This window comes from Pristiophorus japonicus, chromosome 1, assembly GCF_044704955.1.
Source record: "Pristiophorus japonicus isolate sPriJap1 chromosome 1, sPriJap1.hap1, whole genome shotgun sequence".
Lineage (NCBI taxonomy): Eukaryota > Metazoa > Chordata > Chondrichthyes > Pristiophoridae > Pristiophorus > Pristiophorus japonicus.
In genome coordinates, this window is record NC_091977.1 from 291,669,013 (window position 1) to 291,694,874 (window position 25,862).

General features: G+C 49.6%; 1 protein-coding gene across 3 annotated transcripts in view; it reads left to right on the forward strand.

The window, feature by feature from the left end:
- The window catches only part of rttn (rotatin), a 422,229-nt gene that overhangs the window by 96,204 nt on the left and 300,163 nt on the right, over positions 1–25,862 (forward strand). For all 3 annotated transcript variants that reach the window (XM_070888469.1, XM_070888467.1, XM_070888468.1), the window contains exons 17-18: positions 11,244–11,383; positions 23,191–23,362. In XM_070888469.1, the coding sequence (XP_070744570.1) occupies positions 11,244–11,383; positions 23,191–23,362 (312 nt within the window). The remainder of the gene's footprint in view (positions 1–11,243; positions 11,384–23,190; positions 23,363–25,862) is intronic.

Consider the following 25,862-nt stretch of genomic DNA (forward strand, 5'->3'; position numbering starts at 1 on the left):
AGATTCTTGACAAACTTATCCTGGTTTACTTCTCTCACTTGACCTTCGGTGAGAACCGGTGCCAGAACATGGGTGGGCGTGCGCATGAGCTCATGCGGGGAGTACCCTGTGCTCCTGGAGAGGCTGGCTCGGACCCCCATCAAAACTAACGGCAGGACCTTATCCCACTTTTTTTGGGATTGTCCAGTTTCCTTCCGCAGTCTTTCTTTGATGGTCCGATTAAGTCGCTCCACAACCCCCGATGACTGGGTTGTGAGCCACATGCCATTTACCCTCTATCCCCAATACCTTCAATGTGGCCTGCATGACTTTCCCCGTGAAGTGGCTCCCTTGTTCGGACTCCACGATCTGTGGCAGGCCCCACCTGGAGAACCAAAATCCTTGCCATCGACAATGCCGTGGCTGATCAGCAAGAGAAGGCTTCCACCCACTTGGAGAATACGTCTACTAGGACCAAACCGTACTTGTGACCCCCCTTTGTGGTGGGAAATGGCCCGATGTAATCGACCTGTACCGACTGCCATGGTCCCTCTACCCTTCTCGTGTGCCCCGTGGGAACCTTCCTACGTTGCGGATCGGGGCTGTTCGCGTGCACACCAGACAGTCTGCGCAAAAATCACGGACATCCTCCCTCAGTTGTGGCCACCACCCTGCCTGTCCTACCCTTTGCCAGGTAGTCTCCGGCCCTGGGTGTCCCGCTCCTGGGTCCCCGTGGGCCAACTGGAGGAATTCCCTCTGGTGCACCTTGGGAAATATCCACCGATCTCCCTTAACGAGCATCCCCTCCTTTACGGTCATGCCCGCTACCTCGAACAGACCTTCTACCTTCTCGCCCATAGCCAGCTGCTCCAGGACGACATTGAGGACGGGATCCTGTGCCTGGACTTGCCTCAAGTCCGGGGCCAATGCTGCCTCTGCACTCACTGGTGTCCCCCCTTTGTCCCGGATCGCTGCTCCTGAGCTGAACCCGTATGGATCCCAAAAAACTACTTCCCTGGCCTCCCTCCTTTGCTAACTCGTCTGCCCTTTGGTTGCCTTCCCCACTGGGCTCTGTCTTAGAGTGAGCCTTTACTTTGTAGATGTAATGACTTCCCGGGATCCCTGTGGACTCCAAGACCTTTCTCCGCAACGGTGCTGTTACTAAGGGCTTCCCGTAGGCGGATGTGAAACCGCGACGAGCCCAGATGGCCAAGTATTCGGTACACGAATTGCACGTAAACATGGAATCCGAGCAGATGGTGTATGGGGCCGAGAATTCGTCGGCGTGGGTAACGACGTACACCACTGCCGACAGTTCGGCGTGCTGGGCACTCAGGGTGCTCGGGAGTTTAATGGACCTTGCTATCCCAGCCGTAGGGTCATAAATCCCGCACCCCGGTGAAACGCTCCCTGTTCACTACCGAACTAGACTTGTCGACATAAATCTCGCGGCCCTAGGGTGTAAACCGGCCCAGAATCCTATGTCCACGTCCCATACCCCTTCCACCGTACACTTGTGGGCCGTCCTTGGGGAGATCATGTTGGTGGCCAACTTGGATTCATTCAGGCCTTGCACACTCAGATGCATTTGTGAGAGCAATAAAGTCCAGCGGGCAATGCGAGCACTGTTCCCCCATGCCATACTTTATCCTCACATCTAATAACGTCTGAGTGGGGGTATGGTGGGTTGGTAGAACGATCAGGGACAATCCTGTAAAGTGCTGTGAGCGCTTTACGGCCCAATGCATGGCTAGGAGATGCCTCTCGCAATTGGAATATCCCTGTTCGACATCTGTGAGGACTCTTGATGAGTACACCACGGGCCTCAGTTTGCTGTACCGCTCCTGGAGCAGCAGCACGCTCAAACTGTCCCCGCTGGCTGCTGCTTACAAACAGAAGTCCTCCCACCATTAATCGTCCCTAGTGCAGGTGCTGTCTGCTGGTCTCCCTTGTGGCGATTAAACATTGCCGTGCAGTCCTCATCCCACTCTCATCCCACTCCCATCCCACTCCCTTGCAGAGGAGCTGAAGCATAGGGGCTGCCATGGCGACGTAATCTTCAATAAAATCCCAGCAGTACCCTGTGATCCCCAGGAAGCATCTCACCCCCGTCACGGTCGCGGGGGCTGGTAACTCCTGTACCGCCTTCTGTTTGGCCTCGTCTATAGCCCTTTCCCCAGACCTTAAGGTCAGCCTGAGGAATTTTACTTCCCTCTGACCGATCTGAGCTTTCTTAGGAATGACCTTGAACCTTGTCTCTCTCAGCAGCTCCAGCAGTTCAGCCAAAAGCGGACCATGCTCCTCTCCCTCATTGGAGAACAAAAGCCAATCGTCACATACTGCACCAACTGCTGGGGTCTGCTAAATCCCTTTTAAAGCATCTGCCATACAGTGGTAGAATATGGAGGGGCTGTTATGAAATCCATGGGGAAGGCATGTCCATGTGTCGTGCTGTCGTTTAAAAGTGAAGGCAAACTTGTACTGGTCTTCCCATTTCAGGGGAATCGACCAAAACCCATTTGAAATGTCCAGCACTGTAAATGTGATTGCAGTTGCTGGAATACTCCCTATCAGATCAGCTACGGCCACGACTGTGGGCGCGCAGGCTGGGGTGTTTTTGGTGAGCACCCGAGAGTCCACAATGGCTATCCACGACTGATCCGGTTTCCTAACTGGCCAAAGTGGCGAGTTCACGTGTGTGGCTACGAGCCTCAACACTTCCTGTGCTACCAGGGATCCCAGTGCCGTCTCCAAGTCGGCCTCTGCCTCTCTGGAGAAACTGTACTGCTTCTGTGGCCGTGACATGAGGCCCCCCTGTACTGACTTCCACCCCCGTCACCCTACCACAGTCGAGGTGTCCTGCACGTACGCCTGGTACTTGGCCGGGGTAGTATTGACCAATTGTTCTAGGTCGTAACTCCCCTTCGGCTTCATGGTAAACATGTTGCCTTTTCCTTCCCCTTTCCTTGGGATCACTACAACTTCTTTCTCCTTATCAGAACCCACTGCTCCCAAAAGGCAGTGATTCCTCAAATCCACTATAATCCTGTGGGCTAACATAAAGTCGGCCCCGAGGACTCCTGACCCTGGCTGTTCCCACTTTATTAGAATGCATTCCCACCTGGTGTGGGGGGATCCTAAATCTATGGCTAATGGCCTGGATATCGCCCCCACCTGCTAGATCTCAGTGAACCCCACGAGACTGAATGGAACCTTGTTGGACCAGGGTGAATCGGTCGGGTTCTTCGCATGGATCACCGTGCTCGAAGCTCCGGTGTCCACCAAGTACTTCCCCTCTACCTTCTCCACCCCCATCCTCACGCATGGTCTACTCCACTCATCGTACGTGAGTGAACACGGGTACTCAGGCTGGGCGCGTGCTAGTCAGGGTGGTGGGATTACCGGAGCGGTTGTGATCTCCCTGCTCACGGCAGCGTCTACCCTTCCCTGCTCTTGCACAAAAATTGTCCGAAGGGCAGCCACCAGAACATCAAATTGTTCCGCAGTCAGTCCCTTCCCCTCGACAGGTTTTGTCTTAGGTAATGGAGGATCCCCTTTGCCTTGCCTCCTCCTCGGGGCCGGGCAGTCTTTCCTCCAGTGTCCCATCTTCCCACACCTGAAACACATCCTAGCCTTCCCTGTGCTAACCCCTTCATAATGCCATTCCTTTTTGCTAGCCTCACTGGTCTTTATTTCATGTCCCCTGCCCTTACTTGGTTTGACTGCCTCCTCTGAGCAGGTTTTAAAGGCCAGGCTGATGTGACGGAGCACTCCGGCCTCCGTATTTGCGAGGTCCTCGGAGTCAAATCAGGCCTCCGCTTTTACCCTTATTCGTGGCACATTGTTTGCCACGAGGGTCCTGAGCCAATGGCTTCTCGGGGGGCCCCCCCCCCCCCCGCAACTGTGCTCTGTCGGGCACCCCACCCGTGGCCTTTTCGTAGACGGGCCAGAGCCTGTCCGCGAATGCCTGAGGTGCTTCCCCTGCCAGTTGTCGTATCCCCTCTACCCGAGAGAATGGACTACCCTGGGTGTGACCCATGGCTCTCAGGATTTCCTCCTTTATACCGGATGTGGTCCCCTGTCTCCATTTGAGTTTGGCGGACAGGGCCTGATACAGTTTCCCATCCAGGGAAAACAGCAAATGTTTGTGAGCCTCGGCCTCACTACATCCGTTAATCCCCCAACCTGGTCCACCTCTGTGAAGTGAACTGAGGGGTCCGCTTCTTTTTTTAAACTTGGGTACCCTCGAGATCATATTCTGCAGCTGAACGGAACCACAAAATCGCTTTGCGCCCTGACCCGTGCTGTCTGCGGGCGGGCCGAACTTCTGCTGCCGTATGGGCCACATCGGTCTCTTTGGCGCTTCAGGGGATGGTCGGACGTCCCTATGCTGCCCCCTATCTTCTTCCTCTTCCCAGTCCACCCGAGCTTCCCCCGGGGCCATCAAGCAAACCATGCCTTTGGCTTTGGCAAAAGCTTGAGTCAAGCTTTGGTATTTTTCTTCATGGGGTTCATGATTCCCAATCTCAAAACCCTACTGCTAGCTACCCTAATATCTCTCAGTTGCCCCTTCAGCCCATCAACTTTACCCGTTAATCGGGCATTCTCTTCCCGTACAGCCTGCTCGTTGAACTTGGCCTCAGTGACTTGGCATTGCAGATACTGTCACTTGGAGCAGATAGGGCTCATTTTCACAGTTAAGACCCCCGCCCCCCTCACATTGGATATAATGTCGTGTCTTCGGGTTTTCGTCCAGTCTTGTCATCTGGATCACGTTCTCGCTCTCAAACCCTCCCCCGCCACCTGGACCTGGATCACGTCTTTCCACCATCCCCACTGTGCTGTCTATACTCTTTCCCCGCACCCCCCTACCCCCCTACCCCCCAACCAAGTTCCTGACCTCCTTTCTCCACCCACCCTCTCTCTCTTTCTCTCCGATCCCCCCCTCTCTTTCTCTCCGATCCCCCCCTCTCTTTCTCTCCGATCCCCCCCTCTCTTTCTCTCCGATCCCCCCCTCTCTTTCTCTCCGATCCCCCCCTCTCTTTCTCTCCGATCCCCCCCTCTCTTTCTCTCCGATCCCCCCCTCTCTTTCTCTCCGATCCCCCCCTCTCTTTCTCTCCGATCCCCCCCCTCTCTTTCTCTCCACGATCCCCGTCCCCTCTCTTCTCCACGATCCCCGTCCCCTCTCTCTCGACGATCCCCGTCCCCTCTCTCTCGACGATCCCCGTCCCCTCTCTCTCGACGATCCCCGTCCCCTCTCTCTCGACGATCCCCGTCCCCTCTCTCTCTCCGATCCCCGTCCCCCCTCTCTCGACGATCCCCGTCCCCTCTCTCTCGACGATCCCCGTCCCCTCTCTCTCGACGATCCCCGTCCCCCCCTCTCTCTCGACGATCCCCGTCCCCTCTCTCTCGACGATCCCCGTCCCCTCTCTCTCGACGATCCCCGTCCCCCCTCTCTCTCCGATCCCCGTCCCCCTCTCTCTCGACGATCCCCGTCCCCCCTCTCTCTCGACGATCCCCGCCCCCCTCTCTCTCTCGACGATCCCCGTCCCCCCTCTCTCTCTCGACGATCCCCGTCCCCCCCTCTCTCGACGATCCCCGTCCCCCCTCTCTCTCGACGATCCCCGTCCCCCTCTCTCTCGACGATCCCGTCCCCCCTCTCTCTCGACGATCCCTGTCCCCCCTCTCTCTCGACGATCCCGTCCCCCCTCTCTCTCCGATCCCCGTCCCCCCCTCTCTCGACGATCCCCGTCCCCCCTCTCTCTCGACGATCCCTGCTCGACGATCCCTGTCCCCCCTCTCTCTCGACGATCCCGTCCCCCCTCTCTCTCCGATCCCCGTCCCCCCCCTCTCTCGACGATCCCCGTCCCCCCTCTCTCTCTCCGATCCCTGTCCCCCCTCTCTCTCGACGATCCCGTCCCCCCTCTCTCTCCGATCCCCGTCCCCCCCCTCTCTCGACGATCCCGTCCCCCCTCTCTCTCCGATCCCCGTCCCCCCTCTCTCTCGACGATCCCCGTCCCCCCTCTCTCTCGACGATCCCGTCCCTCCTCTCTCTCTCCGATCCCCGTCCCCCCTCTCTCTCGACGATCCCCGTCCCCCCCTCTCTCTCGACGATCCCGTCCCCTCTCTCTCTCGACGATCCCCGTCCCCCCTCTCTCTCCGATCCCCGTCCCCCCTCTCTCTCGACGATCCCCGTCCCCCCTCTCTCTCGACGATCCCCGTCCCCCCTCTCTCTCTCCGATCCCCGTCCCCCCTCTCTCTCTCCGATCCCCGTCCCCCCTCTCTCTCTCCGATCCCCGTCCCCCCTCTCTCTCTCCGATCCCCGTCCCCCCTCTCTCTCTCCGATCCCCGTCCCCCCTCTCTCTCGACGATCCCCGTCCCCCCTCTCTCGACGATCCCCGTCCCCCCTCTCTCGACGATCCCCGTCCCCCCCTCTCTCTCGACGATCCCCGTCCCCCCCTCTCTCTCGACGATCCCGTCCCCTCTCTCTCTCGACGATCCCCGTCCCACCTCTCTCTCCGATCCCCGTCCCCCCTCTCTCGACGATCCCCGTCCCCCCCTCTCTCTCGACGATCCCTGTCCCCCCTCTCTCTCGACGATCCCCGTCCCCCCTCTCTCTCCGATCCCCGTCCCCCCTCTCTCTCCGATCCCCGTCCCCCCTCTCTCTCGACGATCCCCGTCCCCCCTCTCTCTCGACGATCCCCGTCCCCCCCTCTCTCTCGACGATCCCTGTCCCCCCTCTCTCTCGACGATCCCCGTCCCCCCTCTCTCTCCGATCCCCGTCCCCCCTCTCTCTCCGATCCCCGTCCCCCCTCTCTCTCGACGATCCCCGTCCCCTCTCTCTCTCGACGATCCCCGTCCCCCCTCTCTCTCGACGATCCCCGTCCCCTCTCTCTCTCGACGATCCCCGTCCCCCCTCTCTCTCGACGATCCCCGTCCCCCCTCTCTCTCGACGATCCCCATCCCCCCTCTCTCTCGACGATCCCCGTCCCCCCTCTCTCTCGACGATCCCCGTCCCCCCTCTCTCTCGACGATCCCCGTCCCCTCTCTCTCGACGATCCCCGTCCCCCCTCTCTCTCGACGATCCCCGTATCCCCTCTCTCTCGACGATCCCCGTCCCCCCTCTCTCTCGACGATCCCCGTCCCCCCTCTCTCTCGACGATCCCCGTCCCCCCTCTCTCTCGACGATCCCCGTCCCCCCTCTCTCTCGACGATCCCCGTCCCCCCTCTCTCGACGATCCCCGTCCCCCCCCTCTCTCTACGATCCCTGTCCCCCCTCTCTCTCCACGATCCCCGTCCCCCCTCTCTCTCGACGATCCCCGTCCCCCCTCTCTCTCGACGATCCCTGTCCCCCCTCTCTCTCGACGATCCCCGTCCCCCCTCTCTCTCTCTCGACGATCCCCGTCCCCCCTCTCTCTCGACGATCCCCGTCCCCCCTCTCTCTCGACGATCCCCGTCCCCCCTCTCTCTCGACGATCCCGGTCCCCCCTCTCTCTCTCTACGATCCCCGTCCCCCCCCTCTCTCTACGATCCCCGTCCCCCCTCTCTCTCGACGATGTCCCCTCTCTCTCTCTCGACGATTACCCCCCGGCGCTCTCTCTCTCGACGATTACCCCCCTCTCTCTCTCTCTCTTCCCACCCCCCTCTCTATTCCCCCCCCTCTCTCTTCCGCCCCCCTCTCTCTTCCCCCCCTCTCTCTTCCCCCCCTCTCTCTCTTTCCCCCCCTCTCTCTTCCCCCCCTCTCTCTCTTCCCCCCCTCTCTCTCTTCCCCCCCTCTCTCTCTTCCCCCCCTCTCTCTCTTCCCCCCCTCTCTCTCTTCCCCCCCTCTCTCTTCCCCCCCCCTCTCTTCCCCCCCCTCTCTTCCCCCCCCCTCTCTTCCCCCCCCTCTCTCCTTCCCCCCCTTCCCCCCCCCTCTCTTCCCCCCCCCTCTCTTCCCCCCCCCTCTCTTCCCCCCCCTCTCTTCCCCCCCCCTCTCTTCCCCCCCCCTCTCTTCCCCCCCCCTCTCTTCCCCCCCCCTCTCTTCCCCCCCCCTCTTCCCCCCCCCCTCTTCCCCCCCCTCTCTTCCCCCCCCTCTCTTCCCCCCCCTCTCTTCCCCCCCCCTCTCTTCCCCCCCCTCTCTTCCCCCCCCTCTCTTCCCCCCCCTCTCTTCCCCCCCCCCCTCTCTTCCCCCCCCTCTCTTCCCCCCCCCTCTCTTCCCCCCCCCCTCTCTTCCCCCCCCCTCTCTTCCCCCCCCCCTCTCTTCCCCCCCCCCTCCCCCCTCTTCCCCCCCCCCTCTCTTCCCCCCCCCCTCTCTTCCCCCCCCTCTCTCTCCCCCCCCCATCTCTCTTCCCCCCCCCCCCTCTCTCTTCCCCCCCCCTCTCTCTTCCCCCCCCCCCCTCTCTCTTCCCCCCCCCCTCTCTCTTCCCCCCCCCCTCTCTCTTCCCCCCCCCTCTCTCTTCCCCCCCCCTCTCTCTTCCCCCCCCCTCTCTCTTCCCCCCCCCTCTCTCTTCCCCCCCCCTCTCTCTTCCCCCCCCCTCTCTCTTCCCCCCCCCTCTCTCTTCCCCCCCCTCTCTCTTCCCCCCCCCTCTCTCTTCCCCCCCCCCTCTCTTCCCCCCCCCTCTCTTCCCCCCCCCTCTCTTCCCCCCCCCTCTCTTCCCCCCCCCTCTCTTCCCCCCCCCCCTCTCTTCCCCCCCCCCCTCTCTTCCCCCCCCCCCCTCTTTTCCCCCCCCTCTTTTCCCCCCCCTCTTTCCCCCCCCTCTTTCCCCCCCCTCTTTCCCCCCCTCTTTCCCCCCCTCTTTCCCCCCCTCTTTCCCCCCCTCTTTCCCCCCCTCTTTCCCCCCCTCTTTCCCCCCCTCTTTCCCCCCCTCTTTCCCCCCCCTCTTTCCCCCCCCCCCTCTTTCCCCCCCCCCTCTTTCCCCCCCCCCTCTTTCCCCCCCCCCCTCTTTCCCCCCCCCCCCTCTTTCCCCCCCCTCTTTCCCCCCCCCTCTTTCCCCCCCCTCTTTCCCCCCCCTCTTTCCCCCCCCCTCTTTCCCCCCCCCTCTTTCCCCCCCCCTCTTTCCCCCCCCCCTCTTTCCCCCCCCTCTCTCTTTCCCCCCCCCCCTCTCTTCCCCCCCCCCTCTCTTCCCCCCCCTCTCTTCCCCCCCCCCTCTCTTCCCCCCCCTCTCTCTTCCCCCCCCCCCCCTCTCTCTTCCCCCCCCCCCCTCTCTCTTCCCCCCCCCCTCTCTCTTCCCCCCCCCCCTCTCTCCTCCCCCCCCCTCTCTCCTCCCCCCCCCTCTCTCCTCCCCCCCCTCTCTCCTCCCCCCCCTCTCTCTCCTCCCCCCCCTCTCTCTCCTCCCCCCCCCCTCTCTCTCCTCCCCCCCCCTCTCTCTCCTCTCCCCCCCCTCTCTCTCCTCCCCCCCCCCTCTCTCCTCCCCCCCCCCTCTCTCTCCTCCCCCCCCCCTCTCTCTCTCTTTCCCCCCCCCCCCTCTCCCCCCCCCTCTCTCTCTCTTTCCCCCTCAGATTATCCCCTCCAACCACACGCATGTGCAGAAGGGCACAGAAATGTTCATGCAGATAATCACTTCGTTTCTACGACCCTTTATGTGCAAAACTGCTTCCTGATTTCATTCCTAAACAGCACAGCTCTAATTTTAAGGCCATGCATCCTACCAGAGGAAATATTTACCCTGTATCTACCCTATCGAATGCCTTAATCATGTTAAATACCTCTGTTAGATCACCCCTCAACCTTCTAAACTCAAGGGAATACAAGCCAAGTTTCTGCAACCTGTCCTTATAATTTAACCCTTTAAGCATTCTGGTGAATCTGCACTCCACCCACTTCAAGACCTGTATATCTTTCCTGAGGTACGGTGCCCAGAGCTCAATGCAGTACTGCAGGTAATGTCTGATCTAGGCTCTGAAACATAACTTCCTCACTTTGGTATTTCAATCCCCTTGTAATAAAACCCAGCATTCCATTAGACTTTTCAATTACTTTTTTACATGTGTACTAACTTTTAGTGATTTGTGTATATCTCTTTGCACCTCCAGAGCTCTTCGTGTCTCACCATTGAGAGAATATTTTAATTTGTATTTCTCAGTTCCAAAGTACATGACCTCACAATTTCCCAACTTACTGTGCTTCTTAATTTGGTGTCATCTGCAAACATAGATACACAGCTGTCTATTTCTTCACATCTAAGTCATTAATATCTGTGGTGTAAAGCTGAGACCCCCAGTACAGCTCCCTGGGATCACCACTTGTCACATCCTGCCAGTCAGAGAATGAACCCTTTAGCCCTACTCTCTGTCTCCTGCAACTAATTATCACCCCATATTACAAGGTTACTTCCAATTCCAAGGTTCTTATTTTTGCTAATAATCTTGTGTGGAGAACCTTATCAAATGTCTTCTGAAAGTCCATTTTGATAACATCCATAGACTCTCCCACCATGCTAGTGAGCCTCAAAGATTCAACTGGATTAGTTAGACATGACCTACCCTTTGGAAATCCATGCCGCCTCTCATTGATCAGCTCATACTTGTCCAGATGCTCAGTTTAGTAACTTCCCCACAAATGACGTTAAACTGACAAGTCTGTAATTACCCGTTTTCTTACCTCCTTTGTTTTTTAAATAATGGAATGAAATTTGCTATTTTCCAATCTTAAGACACAATTTCTGAATCTAGAGAGCTTTAGAAAATGTTGGCTAATTCATCTGCAATTTCCTCACCCATTTCTTTTGATACACTGCAGTGGAAGCGATCAGTTCTTGAAGATTTGTCTATTTTAAGCCCCATTATTTTTTCCATTATCATTTTTATCATCTGTATTGAACCCACGAGATTCCTCCCTCTTCTCTTTCCTCCCCCCCCCCCCCCGACTTTTATTTATGATCCCTTATACTGCTGTTATTTTGTTCTCATCTGTTGTGATTTGAATGGGTTTTGACTGTAGCTTAGAAAGATGGTTATCTTTAATTTGTCTCATTAGGTTTTATTCTTGGGTTTTATCCCGTTCCTGCTTGGTGCAATTTCTCAGAAACCTTTTATGTCCTAATTGTAAAGGCAGATGGTTCAGCAGATCACATCCTTTGTTATTTTACATGTGTAGTTTGAGAATTTTGCCATGTGCTTCTATAAAAGTACACATATTGTTAGTTCACCAGGATGGAATATGTCATAGAAAAGCTGCTGATTAAATGTTAGTTTAGACCACAAGTTTATTGAGTCCCTTTGAGTCAAAAATGCCGATTGTTAGTCTTGAAGTATCCCCATACCTTATTGTGTTCTGTTTTGTGTAGGGCTTTGCAACTACAGAAGGCCCACTAGGAAGCTGCATTCTTGCACTGAGTGAGCCATGTGATGAAGCTGTTGCTGGTATTCTATCGAGAACAGCCAGGATTCGTGCATCTCTTCGACTTTTTATGAGCAAACAGCATTTGTAAGCATGTCTTCACTTATTTTAAAAGAAGCCACTGTTTAACTATAGACTGAGATACAGCTCTAAACTTCATCAAATTAGAAAAAGAAAAGTTACATTTATGTAGCATCTTTCATGTTCTCAGGACATACCTAAAGCACTTCACAGCTTTTGACATCCAGTCACTTGTATTGTAGGGAAATGCGGCACCCAATATGTATACTGCAAGGTCCGACAAACACATGACCAGTTAATCTGTTTTTAGCGATCCCATGGTGCTATTCAAAGAAGACCAGAGGAGATTGCTCCATGTCCTGGCAATAGTTATCCCTCAATGAAAATCACTAAAACAGATTATCTGGTCATTGTTATCTGAGGGAACTTGCTGTGCACAGATTGTCCAATTTCCCAACATTACAACAGTGACTTCGCTAAAAGATGTGTTGATAGGGTGAAATGCAGCAAAGTGGAAAGCAACTCATGTGGAGTATGAACACCTGTTGGGCCAAATAGCCTGTTCCTGTGCTGTAAAATTCTATGCTAAAAATAATCTTTGGCATGTCCTGAGTGAGGAAAGGTGCTATATAAATGCATACTCTTTCTTTTTCTACTTTCTTTAGTATGATTTCATTAAGTCAAATGTGAATCATGACAATGAACAAAGTTTCTTGAATTATTGTTGGGTGGAAAAACTGAAGCAGTTGGAAAGAATTCAAAGTCTTGCTAGATAATTTCAACAGCGAGAAGCAGGTGCAGGATTTTACTTTTTGGGCAGACATACTTTTATATTAAAATCAAACCTTTAGCATCCTTCATTAAAGTATCATATAAATGCTAATATTTTATTTATAACCAACAAAATGTTTATCTAACTATATAAATAAAAAAGAAAACGAGTTAAGATCCTATTGTGGTAGGGTTGTGACACAGTTACTGTTGTACCAAAGTGTTGGACGATTGAGCTGCAAGATGTACGTTAGCACAATAGACCACTGTAATGTCTGAAAGCTTGTAATGTTGTAGCTCCACACTGTGGACGTGGACATATTGTATACGGCAACTGCAGAGTTAATAATAAACAGAACCAGGCTGTTCCGGAGGCTTCCGACAGAGCTGCCTGCCATGTTAGAAGCTGTGTGTGCTATTCTCGGTGAATATACCACAACAATATACTCACTAGGCTATCTGAGTGAGGTGCCATTGTGTAGACAAGGTGCCTCCCCATAGGACAAGAGGACCTCCAGAACACTTCCAAATAACCAGCTGTGGATGTGTAGGAACAAATCACCTGCTGGTTCTTCTGGTAAATGGAGGAACAGAAGAAGTTAATACAGGTAGAGGTGAAATTTTCCAATGTTTTTCAACAATAGTAATTTACCTTTTGTCCTGTGTCCAGATAGAACTAAACATTTGAGTTTATTTGTTTGGAAAAAGTAGGAAGATCGAGCCCAAGTTTCGGCCTCAGTTGCTCCTGATTTTTTGGAGCAACTGGTGTAGAACGGAGTATCTTAGAAATTCAAATTCTCGGCATTTAGTTTGCTCCAGTTCTAGTCAGTTAGAACAGTTTCACTTTGGAACAGTTTTTTTTTCAAAAGGGGGCGTGTCCGGCCACTTACGCCTGTTTTCAAAGTTTCGTCAGTGAAAACTTACTCCAAACTAACTTGCAATGGAGTAAGTGAAGATTTTTGTACGCTCGAAAAAACCTTGTCTACACTTTAGAAAATCAGGCGTAGGTTACAAATCAGGCGTAGGGAATGGGGGGGGGGGGGGTTTAAAGGGAAGTTTACAAACATTAAACACTTCAGTTTTGCAAATAAAGAGCCATCATCAATAATAAATGCTAAAAACATCAATAAATCAACCAATAAATCAATCAAAAAAAATTAATAAGAAATAATTCTTTTTGAAAAATCAATAAATAAAACATTTTCTACTTACCGACTGCAGCACCGGGAGCCCTCCAACAGCGTGCTGGGATGCCCCTGCCCCCCAGTGTGTCTCTGTCAGTGTCTCTATCTCTCTGTCTGTGTGTGTGTGTGTCTCACTCTCTGTCAGTGTCTGTGTTTCTGACAGCAAAGGGAGGGGGAGGAGTGGGGTAGAGGGAGAGGGGGAGAAGGGGAGGGGGGGGAGGAGGAGGAGAAGGGGAGGAGGGGGAAGGGGGAGGGGGAGGGGGAGAGGAGAAGGGGAAAGGGGGGGGAAGGGGAGAAGGGTAAAGGGGAGGAAAAGGAGGGGGAGAGAAGGGGAAAGGGGGGGAGGGGGGAGGGGGAAGAGTGGGGGAGGGGAGGGGGAGGGGAGGAGAAGGGGGGGAAGAAGAGGAGAAGGGGGGGTGAAGAAGAGGAGAGGGGGGAAGAAGAGGAGAAGGGGGGGAAGAAGAGGAGAGGGTGAAAGGGGGGGGAAGAGGAGAAGGGGAAAGGGGGGGAAGAGGAGAAGGGGAAAGGGGGGAGAAATAGGAGAAGGGGAAAGGGGGGGAAATAGAAGGGGAAAGGGTGGGGGGGGGGCGGGGAAGGCTGAATGGGCCGGGCCCGGTAGGCCCGTCCCCAGCACCAGATTTACAGGTAGGTGGCGTTGGGTCGGGTCCGGGGTTGGGAGCGCGGGTCGGGGAGAGGAGCGCGGGTCGGGTCCGGTCTGCGTGGGGGGGTGGCGGTGGCGGTCGGGTCGGGGGGGGGAAGGAGGGAGGGGAGCGCGTGTCGGGGGAGGAGGGAGGTCAGGTTGGGTCGGGTCCGGGTGGTGGGGAGGGCGGGTCGGTGGGGGTGGTGGGAGGGAGGTCGGTTCGGGTCGGGTCGGAGGGGGGAGGGGAGCGCGGGTCGGGTCCAGTCCGGTGCGGCGGGGGGGAGCGGGAGTCGGGTCGGGAGGAAGCAGAAGCTGGGCGTGGGAGGAGCCTTATCCACGCAGCCCCAGTGAGGCCATTCGGCCAGGGCTAGGGGCTGCGTGCTTCGGGCCCCTCCCACACAGTTTTGGGCGCCTGGAGCTACTGCACATGCACGCCCACTGTAGCGCGCATGTGCAGAGGTCCCGGCACTGTTTTCAGCGCAGGGTCCTGGCTCCGCCCCCTACAGCTCGTGCTGCGCCGCGCCGAGGGCCAGAGGACCTGCAGGGAGCCGGAGAATCTGGAAGTTTTTTTTAGGCGCACTTTTTGTGGCGCGAAAAACGGGCGTCCAGGTTGGGGCTGCGCCATTCTAGGCGCGGCCCGAAACTTGGGCCCATGATTTATTCCTCCCTTGATGTTTTTTTTAAATAATTGTTGAGACAATGCTTGACTTTTAAATTAAAAAATTCTATACCAGCTGTAAAGGTTTGATCTCAGAGTCGTGTGATATAACAAAGATAAAAGGCACTTGGAAGTCCATCAATTCTTTGTCACACAGTATACTGTTCATAGAAAACGAATAGTAAAACTGTGAGAAGCAATGGAGGTAAAATGACAGAGCACCAACTACAATGATCAAACAGGATTAAGGCTACAACTCATCTCAAAGAATAATTGGATCCTTTCTTGTGCTTTAATAACATTCCACAGCAATTAAAAGAAATTGATGTTTCTTGGGCGTACTTGATGTAATGCAAATCTCTAGTCGGATATGTTTTGTATTACTAGTTTGTCCTCCCACCAATTTATTACAGAAATGCGATTATATTGTAGGGGCACTAAGTAAAGCTTGACCTCTGCGTTGGCAGAGGTTAAATGGTTAAAATTCTGAGGTTTTCTACTGTCTTCTATGTTCCAGTATGCTCCACATACCATTGTTATAACCCACGATGTCTATGGTGAGAAGAATAGGAGAGCCACCCTTTAAGACATTGTTGGGGAAACATGTGTTTGATGCTCTTCTGTTGTATTTAGGAATATTTTTGGCATCGGATATAGGTGGAAACTAGTCATTTTTTTGGTGACAGTAGAAAAATTGGGAGGTCATTATAACTGAATCAGTCTTGACCACCGATCAACCTCGACTGACAGGTTCTCATGGACATCTGCTCAGGTTGATCCATGCCACCTTATATGAACACAACTGATGGTCACTAGTCGCCACTCTAAGCCTAGCTCTTTTGTTTTGGTGCAGCTACTGACATTTGTGTTCAGCTACAAAAGAACCATAGGGGAGTTTGATTTAGTTCATTACCTTTGTCAAGCTGTGACACAAATTGTGCTTTTTGGTACTGGATCCATCTTGTTATCCATACCATAACCCTATGAATGCAGCATTTGTCTGCTGTTCACCCAGAATCTAAATAATCTTTGCAAATGGACTCTATACTCAGGTCAGCAATTGTCTGTTTCAAATGTGGAGTGTTCTGGAGCTGTAGCTCTTCCTGGTTTTTCATAGCAAGATGTTCACTGCCTTTGTAAGAATTCGGCGAAAACATACTTTTGGACTTACGTTTTGGACATTGCCTGGACACTTTTTCTGTAACTGCAGAGCAACATGAAGTGGGACAGGTCCAAACATGTCCCACAGGAATACACATCAGGAGGGCAGGAATCAGGTTGATGGACAGGCCCTTTGTCATGCAATCAGTGAGAGATCAACAAGATTGGTCGGTGCTCTCTCACTCGGTGCTCATGACACAAAGGAAGCTAATCGACCATACAGATTCGTCGGAGCCTTATCGAGGGTACGGCCCAGTTGACACAGGAACAGGCTGAGAACATTGATTTTGCTCTGAGTTGTATTGCCTCAGACGAAAGGACAGTTGAACTTTTGGCACGAGAAGAAGCATTTTGCGTGTATAAGAGTGGCAGTTTACAGCCATCTCTCTCTTCTACACCTGCTTGCGTTGTTCAACGCACAAGGACTGAGCACTGTGTGGGCCGGAGAGAAGAAACACCATCTACGAGCAAAGAGAGCCTTGTTATTTTGACTGGGAAGCTGACCTTCAGACTGGACTTGAATACCACAGATTGGTACAGAACCAGAAGATACGCCTCATCAGGAGAAGCAGCGATTAAGCCAGAGGGTAACTGGTGAGCATTTATTCCAGCCCACGCATCTTTAATAGTGTGAGAGGGTGGCGTGTGTCCCAACCAAGGCTTAGGGGTTTTAGTGGGGAGGTTTTCGCATGGATCGTAAGCGTACGCTCAATTCTGTTGGACAGATTCGGAGGTACACTTTGTATTCACGTTATGGGCCTGTTCAGATGGGCCAGGGTTGTGTGTTGCACTGTGTTTGTTTGTTTCCACCACCAGGGTGTGCTTTTTACTGGGTGCAGGGGTGCGCTTTAACTTGAATAAAAGCACTGTGACGGTTGAGACCGAAAGATCCAGCTGTAACTCTGTATTTCTGTTCACCACTGTAATTCTGGTGTCTAGAATGGTTGTAAGGGAGGTGATACGAAACCACCAGGGGCAAAACCACTTGCAGCTTTCTGCTCCAGGAATTGAGATCCCTGAGGTTGGAATTTGAATTGTGTCTCATTCCATGAAATGGAATATTTCTTCACTCCATTCCCACATTTACTGAATCTTTGGCCAAAAGTCACCAGGGTAACTGTCATACCCCTCCACACTGGCCCCTCTATAACCTGTTTTGCATGTGTCTCACATACAGGACCTTCTATTACAGCTAGATGACCCGATTTGCTACGAACCTCTCAACAGTTTTGCTATTGAAAAGAGAAACCAAGGGTTCAAAGTGGTAGGGAATGATGATTGTTGTCAGAACATTCTACTAAGCATACTTTTAATGCCAAGTGTAGGAATGTTGTTCTGTGGTACTTACATTATTGTTCCCTTGGTTCATAGACTCAGAATGATACAGCACTGAAGGAGGCCATTCAGCCCGCCGTTCCTTTGGTAGAGCTATCCAATTAGTCCTACTCCTCTGCTTTTTCCCCACAGTCCTATCGTTTTTTTCCCCTTCATGTATTTATCCAATTTTCTTTTGAATGTTACTATTGAATCTGTTTCCGCTTCCGCAGACAGTCAGTGCAATCCAGATCACAACAGCAACAAAAAATGTTTCCTCGCTTCGCCTCTGGTTCTTTCAAAAATCACCTTAAATCTGTATTCCCTGGTTCCGGGCCCTTCTGCCACTGGAAAGTTTCTCTTTATTTACTCTTATCAAAACTGTTTATGATTTTGAACACCTCTATCAAATCTACTCTTGACCACCTCTGCTCTAAATACACAGCTTCTCCAGTCTATCCACGTAACTGAAGTCCCTCATCCCTAGTACCGTTCTGGTAAATCTCTTCTGAACCCTCTCCAAGGCCTTGACATCCTTTCTAAAGTATGGTGCCCAGAAATGAACACAATACTCCAGCTGAGGCCTAACCAGTATTTTATAAAAGTTTAGCATAACTTCCTTGCTTTTCCTCTATTAATAAAGTGAAGGATCTCGTAAGCTTTTTTAACAGCCTTCTCAACTTGTCCTGCCACCTTCAAAAATGTTTGTACGTGCATCCCCAAGTCGCTCTGGTCCTGCAACCCCTTTTAAAATTGTATCATTTATTTTACATTGCCTCTCCTCATTCTTCCCACCAAAATATATCACTTCACACTTTCTGCTTTAAATTTCATCTGCCATGTGCCTGCCCATTTCACCAGTCTGACTATGTCCTCCTGAAGTCTGTTACTACCCTCCTCAATGTTTACTACAATTCCAAGTTTTCTGTCGTCTGCAAACTTAGAAATTATGTCCCATATACATAAATCCAGGTCATCAGTATATTTCAAAAAGAACAGTCTCGTGGGGAACACCACTGTCACTCCATGTGTCGCTCCAGTGTGCAAAGCAGCCATTCGCCACTACCTTCTGTTCCTTGGCCAATTTTGTATCCGTGCTGTCACTATCCCTTTAATCCCATGGGCTTTAATTTTGCTACAAATCTATTTATGTAGTACTTTGTCAAACGCCTTTTGAAAGTCCATATACACAACACCAATTGCACTACCCTCATCAAAAAGAACTCAATCAAGTTAGTCAAATAACATTTGCCTCTAACAAATCCATGCTTGCTTTAATTTATTAGTTCATACTTTTCCAAATGCCAATTAATTTTGTCCCGGATTACTGTCTTTAAAAGTTTCCTCACCACCGATGTTGGGCTGACTAGTCCTACTTTCCAGCCCTATCCCCATATCCCTTGATTCCCTTCATGCCCAAAAATGTATCGATCTCTGTCTTGGATATACTCATTGACTGAGAATCCACAGCCTTTGGGGCAAAGAATTCCAAAGATTCACAACCCTCTGAGTGAAGAAATTTCTCCTCATTTCAATCCTAAATGGCTGACCCCTTATCCTAAGACTATGTCCCTAGTTCTAGACTCTCCAGTCAGGGGAAACAGCCTCTCAGCATCTACCCTGCTAAGCCCTCTAAGAATTTTATATGTTTCACTGACATCACTTCTCATCTAAACTCCAGAGAAAATAGGCCCATTGTACTCAAACTCTCCTTATAGGACCCTCTCATCTCAAGACTGCCCTTTGACTGCCCTTTGACTGCCCTTTGACTGCCCTTTGACTGCCCTTTGACTGCCCTTTGACTACCCTTTGACTACCCTTTGACTACCCTTTGACTACCCTTTGACTATTTATATGATTATAGAAGACTTTTCGGTTCCCTTTTAGGTTAGATGTTAATCTATTTTCGTATGTTCTCTTTGCCTCTCATTACCTTTTTTAGATCTCTATTTTTGTAGGAATGTATAAATCACTGGTTATTGTGAACAATTCGGGGCACCACACCAGGAAAGATGTAAAGGTCTTAGAAAGGGTACAGAGGATGTTACCAAGGATGTTACCAAGGATGTTACCAAGGATGAAGGACTTCAGCTATGGGAGGTTGGAAAAGTTGCGACTGTTCTGCTTGGAACAGAGGTTATGTGACCTAATGGAGGTTTTCAGGATGATGAAAGGTGTTTATAGGATAGAGAAAAACTATTCCCTCTGGTGTGTAAGTCAATAATCAATTGCCATAGATTTAAAATCATTGTCATATGATCTAGAGGGGAGAAGAGGAGAAATGTTTTCACTGAGAGTTGTCAGGATCTGGAGCACTCTACCTGAAAAGGTGGTGGAAGCTAATTCTATAAATAATTTTAACAGGCAGTTGGTCAGGTACTTAAGGATGATAAACTTTGCAGAATTATTTAAAAAAAATGCGGGGTTGTGGGACTAAGCACGACTGCTCTTTCAAAGAGCCAGCACAGGCACAACAGCTTGAATGGCCTTCTGTGCTGTAAGTTTCTATGATTCTATTAAAAAGTTGAAAAGTGATTTTACACTTTAACTTGGGGAATTGCCTTTTTTTATCTCCATATGATTTAATTTTATTTTTTTACTAAAGAATCTTCAGGCACAAGCCATGGCTTCATAAAGAAAACAACCATTTATTATTACAGGTAGAACGTCTGAAATCCGGAGTTCTAAAAAACGGAATTGTGTAGATTGCAAGATTCATTGTCCGGAACCCAGAAATATTTCCAAAACCAGACTTTTAAGCTGTACATACCTTTTTCCAAACATGAATCTAAAAAAATATGCAAACCAGTGCGCCCGGCTGTGAGGTTGCCGGATTCAGGCCGTTGGATGCTCCGAAATTCAGAAATACCCGAAACTCGGCCCAAGGTTTCCAAATTCGGGACGTCGGATTGTCTCCGAAATCCGGAAACACCCGAAAATCGTCCAAGGTTTCCAGATTCGGTACGTCGGAATTTCTATTCCGAAATACGCAAAAGTAGGCTCAAGGGTTTCTGGATTCGGGACGTCTGATTTCTTCTCCGAAATCTGGAAGTACCCAGAACTCGGCCCGGGCTTTCCGGATTCAGGGCATCGAATTTCTTCTCTGAAATCTAGAAAAACCAGAATGGCCTCGGTCTCAGGGTTTCCGGTTTCGAGACGTTATACCTGTAATACTTTAGAACATTGACCTTAGAATCTAAACAATACCTTGAGTGTATGTACAAAATAAAATTGCCTCAACAGTACAACACCTTCTGAATTTCCAAAATGCATAACTGTTTAGAAATCAAATATTGACCTCAGACTAACCCCATTACAAAAGTTATACACTCATGTTTGGTGCAAGTTTGTCTGGAAGATTGATCGTACGTAGTCAAGAAGATAGCGGGTGAGGTGGTGCTGCCAGAAAGCGAAAGGCAAGGTTGGAGCACTCACTGGTGGAGCTAAAAACAGCCTATCTTTTTTTTAATCCTTTATAATGTAGAACCACACCCCTGGGGTGATGGCTTGTCAACTATAGGTTCTGCCAAATACACCCCACGATTGATTGACACACTTGTTTTCTTGGTGTCCACACCATAACCTTTGCAGGTGCTCAATGTGACCTCCAGCCAGCCGGGACTCCTTCTTGTTGTTATGGTGATTTATCATCTGCTATGTGGTCTTTTAAAAATGTGTCCTTTTAAGAGTTAATTTTCTTCAGGCATGTTGGAGCCGATTAAGTATCTGGCCTCCACTTATCGTATGAAATTTCACTACACTTTCTTTATTCAGCTTGGTTCTTTACTCCTATTATGAATCTTGCATTTGTCATAAACTTTTTTCTGTCTCATTTTAACTTCTATATCTTGAGTCATCCAGGGAGCTCTAGCTTTGGATGTCCTTCCTTTACCCCTCATGGGAATATGTCTACTATGTACCCAAACCTCTGTACATGCACTCCAAAACAATCAAGGAACAAGCTTGATTGTTCCTTGTCCTTCTCCTTAACTATTCTAATCCTGATATGATATGATCACTGTTCTCCAAATGCTCTCCCACTGAAACGTGCTCCACTTGCCCCATTTCATTCCGCAGAACTAGATCCAGCATTGCTTCCTTCCTCATTGGGCTGGAAACACACTGATCAAGAAGTTCTCTCGTACACAATGGTCTCCCTCCCATTGTTCAGTTACTGTTTTGCTTACCAATTTTTCCAATCCACCTGGGCCAGATCCCTTTTCAATTCATTGAAGTTAGCCCTCCTTCATTTAAGTATTTTAAAGCTTGATTGTTCCTTGTCCTTCTCCTTAACTATTCTAATCCTGATATGATATGATCACTGTTCTCCAAATGCTCTCCCACTGAAACGTGTTCCACTTGCCCCATTTCATTCCGCAGAACTAGATCCAGCATTGCTTCCTTCCTCATTGGGCTGGAAACACACTGATCAAGAAGTTCTCTCGTACACATTTGAGGAATTCCTCCCTCTCTTTGCCATTTACACTGTTATAATCCCAGTCTATATTAAGTTATTTGAATTCACCCATTATCACTACTCTGTTCTTGCATCTTTCTGTAATTTGCCTGCAAATTTGCTCCTGCAACTCCTTCCCACTACTTGGTGGCCTAAAGTATACACTCAGTCGCATAATAGCTCCTCTATTGTTCCTTAATGCTAACCAAACAGAATCTGTCTTTGGCCCTTCAACTATATTATCCCTCTCCAGTGCTAGAATAGTTTCTTTGATCAATACTGCCATCCGTCTCTTTTATTTTCCTTCCCTATCTTTCCTGAATATCTTGCAGCTAGGAATAGTAAGTTATCAATACTCCCCTTGTTTGAGCCATTATTGCCACTTATCATAGTCCTATGTGACATTTTGTGCCTGCAGCTCACCAACCTTATTTACCACACTTTATGCGTTTATGTACATGCACTCCAAAACCATCTTAGACTGTTTGCATTTGACCTCTGTCTGATCCCTCCAATTTCTTAACTCTAATGCTAGTTTCTTTGCTAGTTTTTATAGTTGAACATTTTTGAATCACTGTTTAAAATTGTTGAATTGTTCAAATATGAAGCTTAACACCATCCAGGACAAAGCAGCCCATTTGAATGGCACCCTATCCACCACCTTAAACATTCACTCCGTCCACCACCGGCGGATTGTGTGCAAGATGCACTGCAGAAACTCGCCACGGTTTCTTTGACAGCACCTCCCAAACCTGCGACCTCTACAACCTCAAAGGACAAGAGCAGCAGGTGCATGGGAGCACCATCAGCTCCACTTTCCCCTCCAAGTTACGCACCATTCTGACTTGGAAATATATCACCGTTCCTTCATCATCGCTGGGTCAAAATCCTGGAACTGCCTCCCTCCCTCCTTTCACCACACCAACTGCAGCGGTTCAAGAAGGCGGTTCACCACCACTTTCTCGAGGGCAATTGGGGATGGGCAATAAATGCCAGTGACTCCAACATCCCATGAATGCATTAAAAAATATATATTCATCATCATAGGGAGTCCCTCGGAATTGAGCAAGATTTGCTTCCACTCCTGAAGTGAGTTCTTTGGTGGCTGAACAGTCCAATACGAGAGCCACAGACTCTGTCACAGGTGGGACAGATAGTCGTTGAGGGAGGGTGTGGGTGGGACTGGTTCGCCGCACGCTCTTTCCGCTGTCTGCGCTTGATATCTGCATGCTCTCGGCGTTGAGACTCGGTGCTCAGCGCCCTCTCGAATGCACTTCCTCCACTTGGGGCAGTCTTGGGCCAGGAACTCCCAGGTGTCAGTGGGGATGTTGCACTTTATCAGGGAGGCTTTGAGGGTGTCCTTGTAACGTTTCCGTTGCCCACCTTTGGCTCATTTGCTATGGAGGAGCTCTGAGTAGAGCACTTGCTTTGGCTGTTATATATTAGCTGTTAAAGGTCAGCACGTAGCTAAACAAATATCACTTTTTATTTCCTGTTGTACCTTCAAGAGTTCTAATCAGAGCATTATCAAAATGGCAGCATTGAACATGCGTTCTACATGTTCAACATGAACCAAGAACATTAGCTACCCTATTTATAGCTAGCCATGATCAATTTTTTTTGACCATATAATCTAGTTGTTTTTATCTCAGAAGAACTATTTAATCTTTCTATCTATTTGTTCAATAGAGTGCGCTCTGCAGCTCTTACACACTTGATGCCATACCTGGTAAATGAAGAAGGAGCCTCCAATAAACAGCCTGCATTACAAGGAAATATATTCAACAGTGCATCTAATTTGTATATATTGGATAAACATATTGATTTACAATTAGAAGACACTGGCAAATCTTTTTTTAAGGTGAGAAGCCATTATTTTGTTGTTTCCTCTTTCAACTGTACAGGATACATAAACAAAGTATATATTTGTCGTCTTGATAACCTATGTGTAGATTCTAATTGTTAACATGTAGTTGCATATTAAAGTTCTCCTTTCTAGGCAAATAATTCCTAAAATATAACAGTGATGTTAAAGGTGAAAGGAAAGCCAAGAGAGACGTTTTATTGTAGACATGGATGAGGAAAGCCATTTGGCTCATCATTTCTCATCCAGCAAGAAAGACAGCACAGTCCTCCTCCATCACTGTAATCAAATGCTTCTTAAAAATGATTCGAAGGCTTATTATCACTGCTTGAGTTCAGTCCTAAATTTGCTTTTCTCTTGTTTGGACCTGTGCTCCCTTGTCCTGTCGCCATTTAATTTAAAGTATTTTTCTGGATAATGGTTTCCTACACTGTTTATTATCTAATATACGATCACCTCTCTATTGCACCATTTAAGTCTGAAGCTCCAGTTTCCTTAGTCTTTCAACATAACTCAGTTTTTTAACTCTAGGGATTGGTCTCGTGGCTCTTCTCTGCACCACATGAATGCGATTGAATGTCTCCCTTGTGTGTCGGTCATTAGACACCTGACCTGACGAGACCATTGTGCACTTGTATGCACGACTTCCTTCAACTTGATTAAACAGAGCACCAATGGGTCAGAATTTGCTGTCAAAAAAACAGCAAGGCTAATGGCGCACACCGTTATTTGTGGTGAAATGGTACAGCAACTTCAGACGAGGAGTGGATGCGCGGTTAAATGTGAATATCCATAAGATACTGTCTAATTTGCGTCACTCACCCATTAGCTTCATGAAAAGGGCTTCTCACCCTTGGCCTCCCTGCATCTTTAGGAACTTGTTATTTTCCCATTAATTGGCTATTAAACTTTCCACAGAAAGTTAAGTCTTGTCACTACAAGTGTAAGTACCCTTTTAACAATATAAATGTTGATGGCTGTCAATCAACCTCTGACGCTGAAAATTAATTGTTTCAAGTGTGGCGTTTCATTCGTTCAGGTTTTGAATTTTTCAGGGAGATTTTAAAAATGTCAAATTTCAACTTTTTAGTTTTATCCTTTTCGTCTCTCTTTTCTCTCTCAATCCAAGCTTTCTTTGCTTTTCTCTCTTTCTCTTTCTGTACCTGATTTGGCATTGACTTCATCCCCTGCAAATCACACTCTTTCTCAGTCCTTCCTGTGTTTATTTACCAATTCTTAAGTCTCATTGATTAAGGAGATATCCTGTTGGTTGCCCTGTTCACTCAGGTCCCAGATGCCCCATTTCCCTCGCTGCGCCGTTATCAACTCACACTTTCAGCAACATTGTGGGCAAAAAAGTTTTTGAGCGGAGGGATGCAGGAGTAAGCTTACCTAACGACGGTTGCCGTTAGATGCCCTGCTGCAGCAAATTCAATCCCAACACCTCGAGATCTCTTTCGGCTTCTCCCTTAGCTAGAGCACTTATATTCATTTTTTTTTGTGCTATGGACAGTACTTTACAGTTGTCTGTATTAAATTTTGTTTGCCATTGTTCTTCACATTTACATGCATTGTGTGATTTTATTTTGTCATTCCTGGGGTACTGCTTCAGGTTCTGTTGCCCCATCTAGTTTGTATTGTCTGTGAATTTGACTAGTTTGCATTAAGCTTCTGAATCCTATTAATGTAAATTAGAAACTGTAGATGTCCTGGCAGTGATTCATTTTAAGAGTGGAAGCAAGTCCTCCTTGATTCCGAGGGACTGCCTATGATGATGATGATGATTCTAGGGACACTCGACTCAGTAATTTAACCCCTCCTGCATCTCTCACCTAAAATGCACATAGAACTACATAAAACTGTATAGCACCGAAACAGGCCATTCGGCCCAACTGGTCTATGCTCGTGTTTATGCTCCATGTGAGCCTCCTCCCAACTTGCCTCATTTCACCTTATCAATATATCCTTCTGTTCCTTTTTTCCTCTCATATCTAACTTGCTATTAAATGCATCAATGCTATTTACCTCAATCAATGCATGTGTAATGAGTTGCACATTCTCATGACTTTGTGAGTAAAGAGATTTCTCCTGAATTTCTTACTGCATTTATTAGTAACTATCTTCTATTATGGCTCCTAGTTTAGAACTCCCCACTAATGGAAATGTCTTCTCTCCATCTAGCCTACCAAACCCCTTTCATAATCTTAATGCCTCTATCAGGTCACCTCTCAGTCTTCACTTTTCCAGAGCCCCAGTCTGTTCAGTCTTTTCTCATGGGTAAAACCTCAGTTCTGGTATCATCCTTTAAATCTTTTTTGCACCTTCTACAATGCTCCTCTATCCTTTTAATAATATGGAAACCAGAAATGTGCACAGCACTCTGAGTGTAGTCTAACTAAGGTTCCATACCAAGTTTAACATAACTTCTCTGCTTTTCAATTCTATCCCTCTAGAAATGAACCACACTGCTTTATTTTCTTTTCTTTTTGATGGCCTT